Source organism: Colobus angolensis, unplaced genomic scaffold (genome assembly GCF_000951035.1).
Source record: "Colobus angolensis palliatus isolate OR3802 unplaced genomic scaffold, Cang.pa_1.0 Scaffold54, whole genome shotgun sequence".
NCBI classification, from domain to species: Eukaryota; Metazoa; Chordata; class Mammalia; order Primates; family Cercopithecidae; genus Colobus; species Colobus angolensis.
Window position 1 is genome coordinate 4,441,892 of NW_012118932.1, and position 17,927 is coordinate 4,459,818.

Sequence of the window (17,927 nt, forward strand, 5' to 3'; positions counted from 1 at the left end):
GTCTCGGCCTCCCAAAGTGCTGGGATTACAGGCTTGAGCCACCGCGCCCGGCCTCAAATTTCTTTAACTGTATTAGCTTATCAATGTAAAAATGCAAGCACGGTTTATATAAGGACAAGCCACTTTCTTCCTTTTGGGCATAAGATTCACTCAAAATAGGTTTTTACATATAAATGAGTTAACTCCATACTTATCTAGTTCTGTCTTTATTCCTTATTTCTCAATTAGCTTTTGCATCTATTGATAATAAGGTTCTATCATTAACATTCCAAATTTTGCTCTGTTGAAAAAATAAATGTCCAATCACCAAAGTTATATTCGAATATAATTTTTAGAAGTCCCTAGATTTTCTTAGTCATCACGATTACCTGAGTGTGCAGAAGTTCTTCTTGAAGTTGGTCAATTTTCTCTTTGTCTGACACCTAAATATTTAAAATAATTTTAGTTGAACAGAATTAGGTTTATATAGAATGTACAAGTTACATTTTTTGATACATATTGAGAGTTAAAAACAACTGACTTCATATGCATATTTAATCAAAGTAATTTTAAATCAAATGATTTAAGAAAGTAAAAATATCTGTATTTATCAATAAAAATAGTTCACCAAAATTTTATATTGAGAAACAAAAATCTTAAAAGGCAATCATTTTCCTGTTGCTATTCTAGTCATTTCTTATGAAAGACTAGTTAGAAAAACAAGAGATCAACACATATGGTTACTAAATTCTTCAGAAGCTGTTTTGTACTAAAGCATAGGGACTCAGATATTTGGGGAAATAAAGCACTGATATCCCTCCAGAAATGCGTTTTGAAAAGTCAAATACATGTTACTGTTGACAGCTATTTAAAAAGTTCATTGGTCACAGGGTATCTTATAAGGAAATATTTTTGTATTGTATCCATTTCTGCACCATAAGTAGCGAATTATATAATAAATGCAAATAACAAGTTGCGCATTTTCAGAGATTTAAGTGGAGCCAAATGCTTGCTTTTAAATTCAGTTCCGAGGAAAGCTCTGCTAACTCATAATACAGAGAATGCATCCATAGCAATGAAGCCACGTAAAGCAACTAAAATTAATTTGAATATAAAACAAAAATAAAACCCACAGGTATTGTGTAAACTACTTCAAATTGTTATTAATGCTAGTAATTCTAAAATAAAATATTAAAAACAATTTTATTATATAACAGGTTTTAAAGTAGTCACAATACAATTATACATACAAAATATAATAATCAAATATAATAAAAATGATGTAATTTATGACAAATTCACATAACTGTGCTTTGACTTCTTGGTAAGAGGCAGAAGTTGTCATCCCCAGCCTTTAAAAATAATTGTCTAACTTCTGAAAATCAAAACTTGTAAATATGAACTTATTTCACAGAAGAAAATAGTTAAATTCATATTCTTCTTCATTTAAATCCTTGTTGATCTTCATTCATTGGTTATTTAAGCAATCACAACACAACATGGCAGCAAATATACATGAAAAAGTTTTAAATGATTTGCTAATTCAGGTAGACATTAATAAGTCTTGTCCACAATATGAAAAGTTAAGATTTTAATTTCTATTTCTAAATACTTTCTCATAATTTTCTTCAATTTTTTATTTCAACAATATAGATGACAACCCTTACTAGAAACAAAAGGCACATTTTTTTTTTTCCTTAAAAGTCTATGCCTAAATAGCTCCAAAAATGATTTGGTAATCAGAAAAAAGATAATGCAAACTTCAATTGCTTTCCCATTCCTGTACAGCAAGCACAGATCTGCTGATAGAAGCTTTTTTTCATTTTAACTGTGTGTGTTTACGTAGGATGGACAAGAATTATTAACAGTCTCCTAAACTGTGAGGAGACAAGCAAGTTGGAGAGGAGTCCACAAACTAAAGAACAGAATCTTGAAAGCCAATGAAGAAATAAATAATTCCACATTATGATCATTTGGCATGCCATCACACCATAATAGTGTGGTCACAAAAAATTGTTATGTGGATTTAATTTCCAATTCATTTTAAAAGGTACTTTGATTTACTCTGTTCCATTCAATATTTATCCAACTGTAGCTAAATTAGTATGAAATGTATAAACTGTATTAGTATAAATTGTTTTAGTTTTAAATGTAAATACTGACTTCAGGCAATATATCCTAAATTATTATAGAAAATCCAACATTACTTGACATCTGGGGCAATAACTTAAAAACTAATACAATTAAACAAAAAAGTTAGGATGTTTAGTATAAGCCAAGGGCTACAAAAGGTTAATTTAATTTGGTAAAATAAAAAGGTTATATAAAAAATTAAAATGACATAAGGTTAGTAGAATATTAAAAATATAATTTCTATGCTAGATTAGTAGTATTTAATGATCACAACTGTTAAGATGTTTATAAATTTAAATTTTAGGAGTATTTAAATGTATCATTTGCCTTTCTGGTATAATGAATAACTCACGCATGGTTTACCAGCATGTTTCCTCTCCGCTTAGTTTAATGGAACATCACAATTAATCACAATGTTATATTAAAAGACAGCTGGCCGGGCACGGTGGCTCACACCTGTAATCCCAGTACTTTGGGAGGCTGAGGCAGGCCAATCACCTGAGGTCGGGAGTTCGAGACCAGTCTGACCAACATGAAGAAACCCCTGTCTCTACTAAAAATACAAAATTAGCCCAATGTGGTGGCGCATGCCTATAGTCCCAGCTACTTGGGAGGCTGAGGCAGGAGAATTGCTTGAACCCGGGAGGCAGAGGTCACAGTGAGCTGAGATTGTGCCACTGCACTCCAGCCTGAGCAACAAGAGCAAAACTCCGTCTCAAAAAAACAAAGTAAAATAAAAGACAACTGGTGGTAAAGTAAAAGATCAGACCTAATATTTCCTAGGAAACAAGATAAAAACGTTTAGATTTATAAAACATTTAAGACTGATGAGATGATAATTTTTATATATTTTCTTAAGAGAATAACACAAGCTATTTTCAATCTGTCACTCTAGGTCTTAACTAGCAAATGGGGTATATTTTATTTTGATGTGATTTACTGATAAAATTCATCGACTTACAACAAGAGCAAGTTCATGCCCTGTTGCTCAATATATTGTTTGCATCATGAAATAAATTTAAAACTCACCCTGACAGAAATGGATATCAATGGTCTTGAAACCAGAGCTTTTCTACAATTCCAGGGCTATGAAACTGATGGAGAAAGAGCGGAATCCTCCACAGAAACAAGCTAAAGCTGAAAGCCATTGAGGCCACTCTGAAATTCTGAAATACGTATATAAAAAGGTCATTGTAAAAATTTCTATGTATGTGAACATATCCACAGAAGGTAAAACTACCAAAGGTAGTTTTAATCTTCTGTCTCTGCTTGAGTTCTTTTGCTCAGAAGATACAGGGAAAATTTCTTAGTTGCTACTAATAAGATACCCAAAATGATGATCTACTTAGACTTTCAAGAAGATAAGGGAGAAAAAACAATTAAAAAACAACAAAAAGTACTGTGGTTTTGTGCATCAAGTAAACCTCACATGCCTGGAATGATAAAAATCTCGTGAATCAGGATTTTGATCATTATGGCAGTGAAGAACTGAAAACTCATCTCTGTAGTAACTACAGGGGAAAGGAGTGGCGGATACTGTAAGGTAACAGTCTTTCGGGAGAGTAAGAGGGATAATTTCACTATACAAGAGCATAAATTGTTTTTAAAGTCCCATTTTCTTCCCCTCAAGGTAACTACAACGTGGGCAGGAACAAGCCCTGTGTGCTACTCTACTCAGGGTAAAACGTCTTGCCAGTCTCTAATTTACAAATGGGGAAAGGGAGGTATAAAAGGGTTAAACTGATAACCCAATAAATATCAGAAAGAGGAATAACATCTCTCAGCCCAAATAAAGGCTAGTAAAGGAGGCTTAAAATGAACATTAGCTTTCAGCAATGTAGAAAATGAATCAGTATTCATTATGGATATCTCTTGATTTGTCAGATTCAAAAGCTCATCATTAATCTTAAGTCGTATCTTAGAATGTTAAATAGCAGGCCTATGGGACACATTTCAAGTTGTCTTACGAAAAAAACTTAAGAACAACATGTAACAACAGCTACATTCTTAATTTCTAAGTAACATATAAGAACATACTTGCTCTCTCCCTTCTTTCTGTAACGAAACTAAAGTACGGGGTGGCTCAGCCTAAGCATCCAATCTGTCAGGCTATTTAAATGATATATTCACAGTATACAGAACAGGGATTGGTAAAGTACCGTTCAAAATAAGTCCTCCTTGGCTTAACACAGCTACTTTAATTTAACCAAGTAGGAAACCCACTTCTTTTCTTTTTCTACCTAGTTTTTGCTCACCAAAGCTAAATATATATAGGAATTGATTCCACAGCCATGGAATTGAGAAAAGCCAGAAAGTGATGCTGAAAAAATAAATGAAACTATGGTGAGTACTCTGAAGTATTAACCACCACCAAATGAGATAAGGTTAGCCAGCAAAATTACTGCACTAAACGAAATCATTATCTATAATATTGGTTGATTTAAATAGTAGAATGTACAAGAATTATATGACTGAATCTTTGTTCCTGACTACGGTTTGTATATAACTTCAAAACTTTTCTGATCTAATAAGATGTAACATAATTAGCTGATTTCAAGATCTCAGAGTATAATTTTAAACTCATTACACTTATTTCACTTTGACCTAAAAGTCTCTTCCAAACATGAACTTTGGGATCTACATGGTGGGATTACCTAACCATCAAAATCATGTTTTTATGGACCTGCTGATTGCACCAAAAGCCACATACTGGTATAGACTTACGCTTTTATTAGAACTTGTTCTTTAGCAACCAGGATATCAAATTTCCAGTGTTCAAACCTTCAGTGGTCCAAGGTGAAAATTTATTTGTGCTGACTTTGATTAATGTGAAAAATGTATGCAATGAGTTTGTCAAAGTGTGTAAGAACTACGTGCTTTTGCCTAAAAGTCAAAATAACTTTCTTCTATAAGAACATGAATGTTCTCTATCCATATACTTTAGCTAAAACAAATAAATAAATGTTATTCTTTAGTGTAAACTGGTCATCTACAGCAATCCTTTTCACTTCAGAAATAAAAACTTGGGGAGCAAGTAGGTAGGTAAGATGCCGACAAACTTAGGGTGACTCAATAAATGGACCACATAAACAGCAATTCCTAATTTTGTTCTAAATATAAATACAGGAACCCTACAGATAACCTAATTTTCAGAAACCAAAACTCCTCTGCTTGAATTTGTTACTTTTGGCTTTTCCTATACTACCCACTCGAGAGAAGTTCCATATTTATATGATATATCTTCTGTATTTTTACTTTGCCAAATTAATTTCTTGTATTTGGAGTCCATGAATGGATTAAGGCGACATGATCTTGGCAGAAATGGCTCATTAGTGTGAATGTATCGGTAGCCCCCTTAAACCATCCATCACCTTGCGCTTCTGTTGGGCATAGCTCGTGCTATATTGGCCAGCGGCTCTGCGCGCTTCCTCTTCATGCTCTTGAATTTGTTGTTGTAAGAGAATGAGCTCACCAAGCAGACCCTGCCATGAGTTCACAATGAGGAGAAGAGGAAATCGGGGAGGAGAACAATGTTAAACCAAAGGGCGCAACAAAGGAACAGATGTAAGATAGTGAGGGATGGTTAACTTAAAACAGAAATGGAAACTCATTTAGAGCTGTCATACCCTTGGGCTCTGTAGTGCATTTCCATTTTCCTCCTCAGTAAATCAGATGTCTCAGAAAAATAAAACAGCCCAGTTTAAAAAGTGAAAAGGAAAGTGCAATACTGAGTGCTAAATGAAACGAGCCAGATATACACCAAATATGGACAAAAATACAGATTTTTTTTTTTTTTTTTTTAACAGTGTTGATCTTACTGGTCAAAATTTTCTAATTCTCAACCATGATTCTCTCAGGATTGATTGAAGATCATACTAGCTTACTTAATTATGAAATTATTATTCTTATGTAAATATTTTTTCTTGATATTTCACTGATTCAAGTAAAGGTCCCTAGAAATAGGTTTCCAGCATCAAGTTAATCAAGGTTTTACATTAAGTCATATATTCCATGTGCCTCTGCATACCTTTGATTAAAATTTAGGGTTCTTTATTTAAATTAAAAGATAATGTTTCAGGTTCTGTTTTGATTTCATATATAATATCAAATAACTAGTTTGACCGAATTTTCACTTTTTTATGAGCTGTTCTGATGACATTAAATAGAAACAGCCTCTGAGAATACAGCCAAGCATATACAAATTACTAAACAAAAGTGCTATAAAAGAACACAATTAAGATATGGAGACAATATAGTTATTATGAAAATTTGAAATGAAAACAAAACACAGTTTGGACCTAAGCACAAAAAAATCACCTTTTCTATTTCTAAAATTCATTCCATTTCATAATTATAAAATAGTATATTGACACAATTTTTAACACAGCATATTCCCATGTGGCATACTAAAATACACGTCATTTCCTGCATAGCTTAATTGTTGGCCTATTAGATAACTGACCTCAAAAAATGTGGAGGAAAGACAACCAAGATTTGACAATGTTACAAGCCTAATGTTTTCTTAATTAGAAATCCTGAAAAAAGCAAAGTTCTAATGAATGAGGTTACCATTTGTTTAAGAACAGCATTCTGGGAAAACAATCGACTCAATTTTTACCCAAGTTACAAAAATAAAAAGAGGAAAATGGGTATTTATTAAGATATTCTAAAGTAGGACTTCTAAATAGTTTCAGAGTTAAAAAAAAAGACTGCCCAAAATATTTAGTTTTATATAATTAGAAAGTGTCTTAAAATATGGATATAATTTGGAGAATTTTTATTCTGTTTGTCAGTTTTAATACATTAGGCTGTGATCATTGCCAATATCAGACAATAAATGAAACTGGTTGATTTACTATAAATCAAAGGATAAAACTAGTTGATTTCTTCCACATGACAATTGAAATTCAGTATCTGTTTCCAGATACAAAAGTATAAAACATAGTTATACAAAGACATGTCTTTAAATAAATCAGTTTTATGATCATTAACAAATCTATCAAAGAAAGACAAGGCTAACTACCACCCTCATCATTCTCATAATTTTTACCTTAAAAAAAATTGCTTTATCAAGCAGAAAGAAGAGTAACCTGATTTATTTTCATTCATTTGGTCATTTATCATAATCCTTTATTCAAATCATCCAAGTGTTCAAATTTCTCAAACAATTCCCTTTATGTTGGTTTATACAGTAGTGTACCTGCTGTACTTACATACCACTAGTATTTTCATTTATAAAATCCCAAAGCAGGGAGAAAACATTCCACATTTCTTTCTTTTTAAACACTAGTCAAGTGCAATAGTGAGAAGGGGGCAAAGAGTAGAACAAAGAGTTCAATCTGTAACTGACTGTGATTAATCAATTGAGATAACGCATTCCCTTTGGATCAGCCACATTCCACATTTCCTACTCACGTCTATGAGGCACACAGTGCTTTTTCATTTATAGCTTAAAAATTCCTCTCGAATTCACTGCTTATGTATATATACAACTGCATGGTAAATACTCCAATCATCTATTAGATTTCAAGAAAATGCTCTAGGGACAAGTCACTTTCCTTCCATGCCTGTTACTGAAGCACTATTATGTAAAGATACTTGAAATTAACTGAAATTGACCTTCTGAAAAAGTAGGAAGAAAACAAGAATTAGACATAGAAAAGCTATTTACATGATACTACAATTATACCAAGGTTACCCATCTTTAATTTTGTGCACCAGTCTTACCCTAAATACCAAGTGATGCCCACACAGCCTCTAAGCTAAGGCCACGTGGAACAGGAAGAGGAAGAAATCTATGCACCTACTGTGCAAGATACACTCCTCAGATGTAGAAACCACATTTTTCAATAAATGTTTTCCCAAGCCTAGCAATTTTTCTTTCAAGAAATGGCACAAAAATATTTTTAAAAATAACATATATAATATATAAAATACAGTAGTATTTATAAATAACAATAAATAATCATTAACAATCAAAGATGATGTAGTCTCTTAATGTCTCCTGACTCCTGGCTGTTGTCAGTTTGACACTGCAGATCTCAATCTCTCATCTCTCTTTTTTTAATCTCCATCTCTAAGTCAGCTTCCTTATCTCAGTCTCATTTCACGTATAATGTTCTGGTTTTTTTTTTTTTAGTTATAACATCAGATCAAGAAAATTAGTAATAACACTAGAAACCAAAATATCAAATGAAAATACTGTGCTAACCTAAAAGTTAATGAGTTTGGTAGAGAAGATTTTAAGTAATCTTGAAATACTATACTATAGTCTGAATTTTTGTCCCCCACAATTTCGATGTTGAAACTGAACCTCACAAATGTGATAGTATTGAGAGGTGGGGCATTTGGGAGGTGCTGAGGTCATGAGGTTTCTGGAGGTACTGGCCTTACAAAAAAAGGCCAGAGCTGCCGAGCCCCTTTTGCTATGTGAGGATATAGGGAGAAGGCATCATCTATGAAGCCGAGGGTCCTCAGAAGACATCAAATCTGCCAGTGCCTTGAACTTGGATTTCCAGTTACTACATTATTTGTTGCATAAGAAATCCCAGAAAAGCAAATCCTATTTAAGCCACACTGCTTAATTACAATTCAGAATATCAAGTACATGAACTACTTTTACAGCTTTGTTCTCCTCAATGGTTGCCAAACATGAAGGCCAGGGAGAATCTGCAGGTAATCAGAGCAAAAAATTGAGGGGACCAAAATTTTGTTGGCATCAGCCAGATGTATTTACTTTTATCAGCCTCTACCGAGTTAAACCAATCAACTGGTTTTACTAAGACGCAACACTATCCCAGGTGCTCTGAGAAAAAGATTTAGTAACAGAAATGGCCGACTAAATGGTAAGAATGTAAGCAAAAGTAAATAGTGTTTCATATGGCAAGTGTTTTAAACACTGAGAAGAGTATAATTGATGGAGCTACGAAGGTTATGGAAGGCTTCATGAAGTGACAATTGAGCTGTGCTACAAGGATGAGTGAAAACTAAGATGCAGGAAAAAAGAAAAGAGACACTTCATCTGGGGAGGTACAACATAAACCATAAAATTAAGAATCGGAGGGCCGGGTGGCTCACGCCTGTAATCCCAAAACTTTGGGAGGCTGAGGCGGGCGGATCATGAGGTCAAGAGATCAAGACCATCCTGGCCAACCTGGTGAAACCCTGTTTCTACTAAAAATATAAAAATTAGCCAGGCGTGGTGGCGGGAGCCTGTAGTCCCAGCTACTCGGTAGGCTGAGGCAGGAGAATCGCTTGAACCTGGGAGGCGGAGGTTGCAGTGAGCCAAGATCGCACCACTGTATTCCAACCTGGGTGACAGAGCGAGACTCTGTCTCAAAAAAAAAAAAAAAAAAGAGAGTAATACGTTGCAAGAAAGAACATTAATGTATTATCATTTAATAATTATACTTAAAACGATACTACTACTTTTCATGATTTGGACCATGAAAAAGTCCTTCAAATATTTTCTACAAATTATAAATGTGCTTGTTGCCTTCAGAATGGCCGTATTCCTTACTTCTGTGAGATGCTTATAACCAATCAGAAACATAGAACAATCATACCTCAAGATAGTAGGGTGATGTTAAAAATGGTTGGTTTTACTATTTGTTTAAATGTTTCATTAATCAAATCACATCAAAACTTCTGATTAACATGACATAAATAATTCATTAGTGTCCACAAATTGAATGGATATAAATCCAGGCCAAATCAAAGAAACTTGATAATTCGTTAGCCTGTGCAGCAGCATTATGTGGAAATCTATGCTTTCTGTAGACTTTTTGAAGACCAGTATTATAACTTTCCAGGACACCTAAAACTCCAGTAGTAACCCCAGGCTGGGAATCACAGGTTATCAGTTCATCATGTTGTTTACTTGGTCTGTAAACAAGTAAAGTCAAACTATCTGTGCCCCCCCAGCTCCCCGTCACTTTCACTTCAGTTGACTTTGAATGGTCCTAACTGTTCTGCTCTTTACCAGCACTTCTCCAGATGTGTTTTCCTACTAGAAAGGACAACTCTTTTCTTTAATTCTAGTTGTAGAAATGTTTTTCAATTATTATTACTTTTTTGAAAAGCTGATTCACATATACTTTTACATTTCTAGTAGAAGTCTAGCCAGAAACTTTGTTACAAACCTGACAACCATTAAACTAATACTTGACTGCTTCAAACTCTAAATAGTATTTTAAATCTGGGGCTTTTAGACCTCAGACTGAACCAGTTAAAAAAGTATTCAGCTAAAGCCTGGCCACCCTGCCACCTCTGATTATTGCCCACATTTTCAAACTTGATGTCAGAGTGACTTCAAAAAGGGTACTGCTAAGCTAAGGTCTCTCTTTGCATGCTTACATTCAACCATTAATTTGCACACAAGTCTCAAAATCAGTTAGTTTATCTGCATCTTAGCTGAGTGACTCATCATTCTCAAGCATCACAAGTAACAGCCAAACTTTGCGAACACAAAGCTGCATATTATTAATAATAGAATTTGAAACCATCAGTTAGGGCTTGAGATACATTTCTGGATAGTAAATTTTTATAGTAGCATTTGCTATAATTTGACTTAACCAGTAATGAAAGTAGCTTAATTACAACTCTAGATTCAGTAGGTATAACAAATAGTTGAAAAAAAAAATAATTGATAAGTCTTTAATGGGCAAACTAAGCACCACAAATTGAGAAAAAGTCAAAAGGAAATAGTTTACAAGGACATTTATTGTCAAATAAGCAAATTAAAACAAGCAAAGAGTAAATTAGAACATAATGTAATAAATTTAATTCCATATCTATTGTATAAGATAAAATCTGTAAATATAATTAAATTTCCGAAAATAATTATCTAGCTTCTTTTCTATTGCAGAGCTTCTGTTCAATTACTGATTATTCATTTATGACCTTAGCAGGGTTTTAAGAGAATTATCTGAGTCAGGCCCTTAAACAGGTTTTTCATTTACCAAAGTGATCCTAGGCCATATCAGAGAGAAAACTGACATACAGACCTCACCATTACCAATTTGTAGTCACTCAAAGAACCACACTACCATACCTGTAACAAAGGCTCCTTCTCCCCATTAGATTAGATCTTCTCTCCACATTAAATTTAACTGCCTTAAGGGCTAAGGCCTTCACTCAAAATAAGCCACAAATATTAAGCTAATTTCTACTTATATTTTTTTTCCCCAGTAGCAAGAACAATCAAGAGTGTCCTTTGGTTAAAATAATGTCAATGCAAAAGAGTGTCAAAAAAGATCAAATCAAAAGACAAATACACGTACATACATTTTGACAGACATTTTTCTCCAAAAGATAAAATTAAAAGGCAAAAGAAAAACATCTTTTGAAATATAATTAAAATTTGGAATATAATGTAAAAAGTTCAAAGTTGAAGAACAAGGAAAGAGATGAAAACCTATTTATAGAAATTATTTCTTCTTCCTGCTTCCAAAATAAACATAAAATTATTTCCTCGATGTATTAAAACTGTAATAACCTCCAATATAAAAATTACATTCTATATTTAATGTTAAAATATTCATACAATTTTTTTTCTATAAATCTATTTATCTAGGTATTATGTAGAAAAAAACTTTCAAGGAATCAGTTATTTTACCAACTCCAAAAGAATGAAAAAAGTGAAGACTCAGAAAACATCAGGTAAATACACGAAGATTATAAATACAAAGTATGTTATTCTGCCTCAGCAATTCTCCTATAACTTTCATATGGATTTTGTTAATGAATATGTATTGAAAATAACACACCGTAAATAACCCCATACATAACTTTGTTAACTATCAATATCAGGGAATTGATTTATTTCCTAATAACCCACTTCCTATTCCCTTTATAGTTTCCCCAAAGTGAAATCTAGTCCCTATAAGATGTTCCATGAGCAAAAGGGTTCTGTTGGTAAATAACTCGGGAAAACACTGTATGCTTTGACTCCTTGGAAATTCACAATGCGCATGAGTGTATTACAGTCTGAGAAGTCCCAGGGAAAGAAAAGAAGTCTGCTTGCTTTGTCTAAACGAGCCTTTCTCCCCCCACACACTTAACAACAAAACTCTTTCTTGGGGACAACCCCTGAAACTAGTGTTTCACAGAACATATGTGAAAGAAATGGGCTTCTCAATTATATTTCCAGAACTGCCACGTAATACCTTGTACTTTGCGCTAAGATTAGTAACAATACCTCTACTTGGATGCTTTTGAATTTGCTCCTCAGATGTTATCATTTTAAAATCTTCCAAAGAAGTAAAAACTTCAAAAAATCTTTCAAGACTACCTACGTGAACAATTCTCTTTTACACTTACCTTTCTAAAATGCTTGTCACTTTCAGATCCATGATCTGTTGCTCTAAACGCCGTTTCTCCTGGTGAACCTTAAAGATAAATATGCAACCCTTTACATTCTCCAGTGATGTCAACAGCCTAAGCTGAATTTCACACTACATTGAGTCAATGAAAAGGTGAATGGATTTTTAGAGCAACTGAGGTTCAAAGAATCAAATTGCCTTTACTCTTATTTTAAGGAACATGACTGACAACCTGTGCAGAAAATAAAAAAATACTAACTATAGCAATCACAGCATATGTTTAACCTAACAATTAAAAATATATAACTGAAAATTACAATAAAAAATAAGACAATCTTTGGTAAGGATTATTTTACATGAGAGTACTTACAGTTCAGCCACATACCACTGGCATTACAGATCATGTATAGTAGGAAAACAATTTTTTTTTTTTTTTTTTTTTTTGAGGCAGAGTCTCCCTCTGTCCCCCAGGCTGGAGTGCAGTGGTGCAATCTCTGCTCACTGCAACCTCCACCTCTCAGGTTCAAGCGATTCTCCTGCCTCAGCCTCCCGAGTAGCTAGGACTACAGGTGCGTGCCACCACGCCCGGCTAATTTTTTGTATTTTTAGTAGAGACGAGGTTCCATCACGTTAGCCAGGATGTGTCAATCTCCTGACGTCATGATCCGCCTGCCTTGGCTTCCCAAAATGCTGGGATTACAGGCATAAGCCACTGCGCCCGGCCGGAAAACAAAATTAAATGTCAACCATGACAGGGCAGATGAGACAAACTAAAATTACTTTTCATTTCAATTATCAAAAACAATTAGATCTATTTCAAGAAAATATTTTTGCTAAGTAAATTTTCTTTTAACAGCTTTAATCTTATCAGACACATACATATTTAAGAATTTTAGTTTTATCACAAAATAATTATTTTATTATTTCCACCTAAAGGATAAAGAGTTTGCCTAATATATTTCTGGGGTTTTAAAATTCAGCATAAGCAGTATTATAAATTTGGTCTGCAATTTTATTTGCAACTAGTTTATTAGAAGCATTTAAAAGGCATGTTAAGGTCAGCAAAAATGTCTGTTTACACACCTAACAAGAGAAGTAGGTCAGAAGCTCCTATGACTTCACTAACCAATTTGTGACCTGTGAAAAACCAGCAAAAGGGGAAATAGAAATGTAAAACTTAACAGAAATGAGCAAACAAAGACGTCTGAGATCTCAGATTTCATATTACAATAGGGCAATAATTGGGCAAATATGCCAGGATTAAACTTAATAAATGCTACTCATTATGGTCTATCATACTTAAAAACCACCAAATTGGTCCAACCACTTATGAAAAGCAAATACATAGGAAGTCTCATCTACTTGTCAAGAACAAGTGATATTTTTTCCCCCTCACTAAAAGCGAAGTATGTTTAAGTGCTTATGAATTGCCATTTTACTGGGCTAACCAAAAATTAAAACCATCGTGTAACAAAATTTTGTGTTTATCTTTTTTAAAAAAGTCCTGTTTTTCATTGGTACTAAATATTTTAGTTTAAAGAAAAAATGGGAATAAACAAATAATCCATGTATTTTTCCTCCATGGTTCTTAAAATTTTAAATTGGATCAAACAGCTCCTTCCTTACCTGAGGTAAAAAAGTCCTTCAATAAGCTGAGGCTTTCAACAATCTTGTCAAAGTCTGGTGCTAACTTTACAAGGTCTTCTGAATTAGGAAGGGCTTTTCTAATTTTCTCTGGAAAAGATCAAAACATATAGAGTGTGAAACTAAGAAAATATGTCAGATACTATTCTTATAAAGGGCTAAAGTATTAACTTGTTTAATCCTCATGACAACCCTACAAAACAGCTAATATTACCAACCCCATTTACAGATGAGAAACTAAGGTACACAGCAAGAAAGTGGAGGAGCCTGGGTTCCAGCCCAGGCAGTCTAGCTCCAGAATATAGGCTCTCAGTCACTATGCTGTGGTACTGGCAAATACATCAAATTGAAAGCTCTCCTCATTAATACCAGAAGAACAATTTGAAAGTGTGCTTTTTTTGCAAATACATTCGTCAACATAGAACAGTTTTATCTTTATAAATTCTGTGAATAAGTGCAAGTAAAGATTAATTCCACCTCCACATACACCTAAACTAAGAAATCTGACAAAATTAAAAAAAAAAATTTGATGAGAATATATTTCTTAAAGATCACCATGAATTACTGGCAATCCAATACACTTTTTCTCATCTACCTATTGAAAAAGGGATAGCAGTGGCCAACTAAGAAAGGAAATTACTCTGGATACTAACAGATTTTTAAATAACTTGGCTACAAAAAGTAGAGATAACCAATGTATCCACTCAAAAGGAGCTAGTTAGGTGGGTCACAATAAATATGCTCTGGGCAACATTACATAATGCAGAAAATGATATTATTAATAGAAAAGCTACTTGGCAGCATGGAAATGCCAACAAAATATGTTAAGTAGCAAAGGACAAAATACCAAAGTGTATATTCACCATGATTACATAATTTTTAAAAAGGGAACTAAAATTTTATTCTGTGGTAGTGTTCATGAAAAGAAAAAAATTAAAAGAAAAAAATTCAAGCCAGGCATAGTGACTCAGGCTTGTAATCTCAGCGCTTTGGGAGGCTAGGTGAGACCCTTGAGCTAAGGAATTTGAGACTAGCCTGGGCAACACAGTGAGACCCCATCTCTAGAAGAAATTAAAAAATGAGTTGGGCATGGTGGCACACACATGCAGTCCCGGCTACTTGGGAGGCTGAGTCGGAAGGACGGCTTGAGCCCAGTTCAGGGCTGCAGCGAGTTATGGATGCAAGACCACACTTCAGCCTGAGTGACAGAGTGAGACCCTGTCTCAATCAATCTATAAGTTAAAAATATACTAACCACATATAATAAGTATAATATAAAGAAAATGCTCCAAATGGTTAGTGGCAGCTGTGGTAAAGTGATGGACTACTGGGTATTTCTTTTGTCCAGATTTTTTCATTGATATTATATTATATATATCATTAAAATAAAACTGTGATATATTAGGTTCATAAGTTAAGAAACTATCTCAATACAACTACTTCTCTTTTCTTCAAGAGATGACCAAAAAAAGTATTTTAATGTTCATGATACAAACCAAAATCGATATACTCATCAATTTCCCACACAATGTCAGGCACAATCCATTTATATTCACTAAGGTCTGGTATCATATCTTTCCATTGATCAAAAGTCTAAAAGATAAGAAAAGTGTGTCAATCAGATGCTCTGCATGCCAAATAAACACATAAAGAAAAATTATTTAATTAAAACACATTAATCTACTAAGAACAATGTACTATGTTCAAAACTTTTAAGAAACAAATTTAAGTGGCCTCAGCAAACAAGCACATAAAACATGTAAACACTCCTCTGTTAAATATGGAAAATGTAAAAATTCAGAATATACTTCTATTTCAAACAGGTTTCATAATTTTGCTCTGAACAGTACTGTGGGGTGGAAGGCAGACAGACTGGGAGACAGGACGCCTTGCTTCTGGTCCCAGAGCTGCCAAGAAGGGCTTATGTGAGAATGTCACCTGACTTTCGCATCTGTGCTACTAAACGTCAAAGCTCACAATCAAACCTAGGTGTTCCTACTCCCAGCCCTGTGCTCCTTCCACTGGGCCATTTTAATTTCCTATAATTATAGGTAAGATTCTAAAGGCATCTTCCTATTAGCATCATTAAAACAATCTAGTCCATGGTAGAGACACAAAATAAATGTTTAAACATCCAATTGTATTCCACTACACAAAAGAAAAATGATTTATGCTATAGAAACTTATTCATGATACAATAATTGGAAAACCAGTAGGAATGTTAAGTTCACCTTTTTGGCTGTGTAGCCACCCCCAACAGCAGATCCTAGTATGAGATAGCGAAGTTTTAAGAGTCTCGTAGCTAATCTTGCTGGCCAAAAATTCCTGCGAGGCTGGTAGCCACATTTAATTGGAGAGAATTTCAGTTTACGTAAAGGAAGGTTTGTCAGAGAAGAGAACTGCTGAAATGATGTCCTTAATTGAGGTCGTTGAAGCTTTAATGTAGGATGATGTGAATGATAAATACTTCGTGAAACCAGATGCAGTTTCTGTAGTGGTAAACTTCCTTTTATTCCAGAGCTGTGTTTCACTAAAGACTGGCAGACCTCACTGAAAGAAAAATGAATATGGAAGAAAGATCAGATAGGGTAACAGTACAAAGGAAACCACATGAAAAGAGCAATATACTAAAGGAAACACACACACTCCCACACGTGACTAACCACAATGTCACACAATAGTTCACATTCACTAATCATTGACTATGTGCCAGACATGGTTACAGCATGTGCTATCTCATTTAATCCTGCTAATAATCCTATGTAGAAAGTACTAGTATTATCTGCATTTTATGAGGAAGATGTGGTGCAAAGACTTAAATAACTTGCCCAAAGTCATACTGACATAAGAAATAAAGGCAGGATTCAAACCAAAGCAGTGGGACTCCACTCTAATAAGTGGACTATGATCCTGGTCTCAGGAATTGAAACCGAAGAGAGAAAAGGCAGGGACTTATTTTATTAACTACTATTTACTGTAAGTAAAAGTTGAAAAAAAAATGCATGCAAACTTTTGCTTTCGAAAACAAAATTTCTAGCAGTTTAGAACACCTTCATCTATGTCTCCTGATCCTGACAGCACACGGGTGGAAATTAAGGAAGTTAATCAATCCCAACTCAAGCACCTGGATCCCCAGAAAAATGAAAGTAGCAAAAAAGCTCCAAAGAGAACAGAATTTAAATGTACACGTTCACTGTAGAGCTCCACCCTCTTCTTCCTGAAGAGAAGGAAAGGTTACCAACAACCATATCTTAACATATGCTCATAGTTGCATACATAGTTGTTTGCTTACTATTAGTTGCTTCCTAATAATCAGGGCCAGTCTTCATTCTAAGTAGTTAAAAAACATTAATTCCTTTAAATACATGGGACTGGAAACTTCTTAAGAAAAAGGAAGCTGGGCGTGGTGGCTCACACCTGTAATCCCAGCACTTTGGGAGGCCAAGGCGGGCGGATCACCTGAGGTCAGGAGTTTCAGACCAACCTGGACATGGTGAAACTCCGTCTCTACTAAAAATACAAAAATTAGCTTTTTTGAGCATTCCATAAAGAAAGTCAATATCTGTTTACCTTTACTTGGAAAAAATCAGCAATACCCCTGGAGTGTAATACCACAAGGGTTTACCGAAGCCCCTTCATATTTTCCCCAGGCACTGCATCAGGACTTAATGACACTATAGTTTCCTCAAAATTCTACTCTCATTCAGTACGTAGATAGCTTATTGTTATGCTCTTCTATTAAGGAGTGCTCGGCAACTGACTCAGTTTACCTTTTACAGCAACTTGGATATAAAGGTCATAAGGTTTCAAAGGAAAAACTTCAATTTTCTTTTCTTTCTTTCTTTCTTT

At 34.2% G+C, this 17,927-nt stretch overlaps 1 protein-coding gene and 1 long non-coding RNA gene across 10 annotated transcripts in view; one reads left to right on the forward strand and one right to left on the reverse strand.

Annotated features, from left to right (window-relative positions):
* The window catches only part of OPA1 (optic atrophy 1 (autosomal dominant)), a 96,777-nt gene that overhangs the window by 66,701 nt on the left and 12,149 nt on the right, over positions 1 to 17,927 (reverse strand). For 2 of the 9 annotated variants that reach the window (XM_011961215.1, XM_011961216.1), the window contains exons 2-8: positions 16,310 to 16,628; positions 15,575 to 15,671; positions 14,061 to 14,168; positions 13,518 to 13,571; positions 12,433 to 12,500; positions 5,484 to 5,594; positions 369 to 422 (exon numbers count right to left, since the gene is read on the reverse strand). In XM_011961215.1, the coding sequence (XP_011816605.1) occupies positions 369 to 422; positions 5,484 to 5,594; positions 12,433 to 12,500; positions 13,518 to 13,571; positions 14,061 to 14,168; positions 15,575 to 15,671; positions 16,310 to 16,628 (811 nt within the window). The remainder of the gene's footprint in view (positions 1 to 368; positions 423 to 5,483; positions 5,595 to 12,432; positions 12,501 to 13,517; positions 13,572 to 14,060; positions 14,169 to 15,574; positions 15,672 to 16,309; positions 16,629 to 17,927) is intronic. The other 7 variants (XM_011961218.1, XM_011961217.1, XM_011961219.1 and 4 more) reach the window with 7 other exon arrangements.
* Positions 4,356 to 12,768, forward strand: LOC105525536. Its single transcript, XR_001003936.1, has 3 exons — positions 4,356 to 4,455; positions 11,687 to 11,772; positions 12,459 to 12,768. It is a non-coding gene; the product is annotated as an uncharacterized LOC105525536 (long non-coding RNA).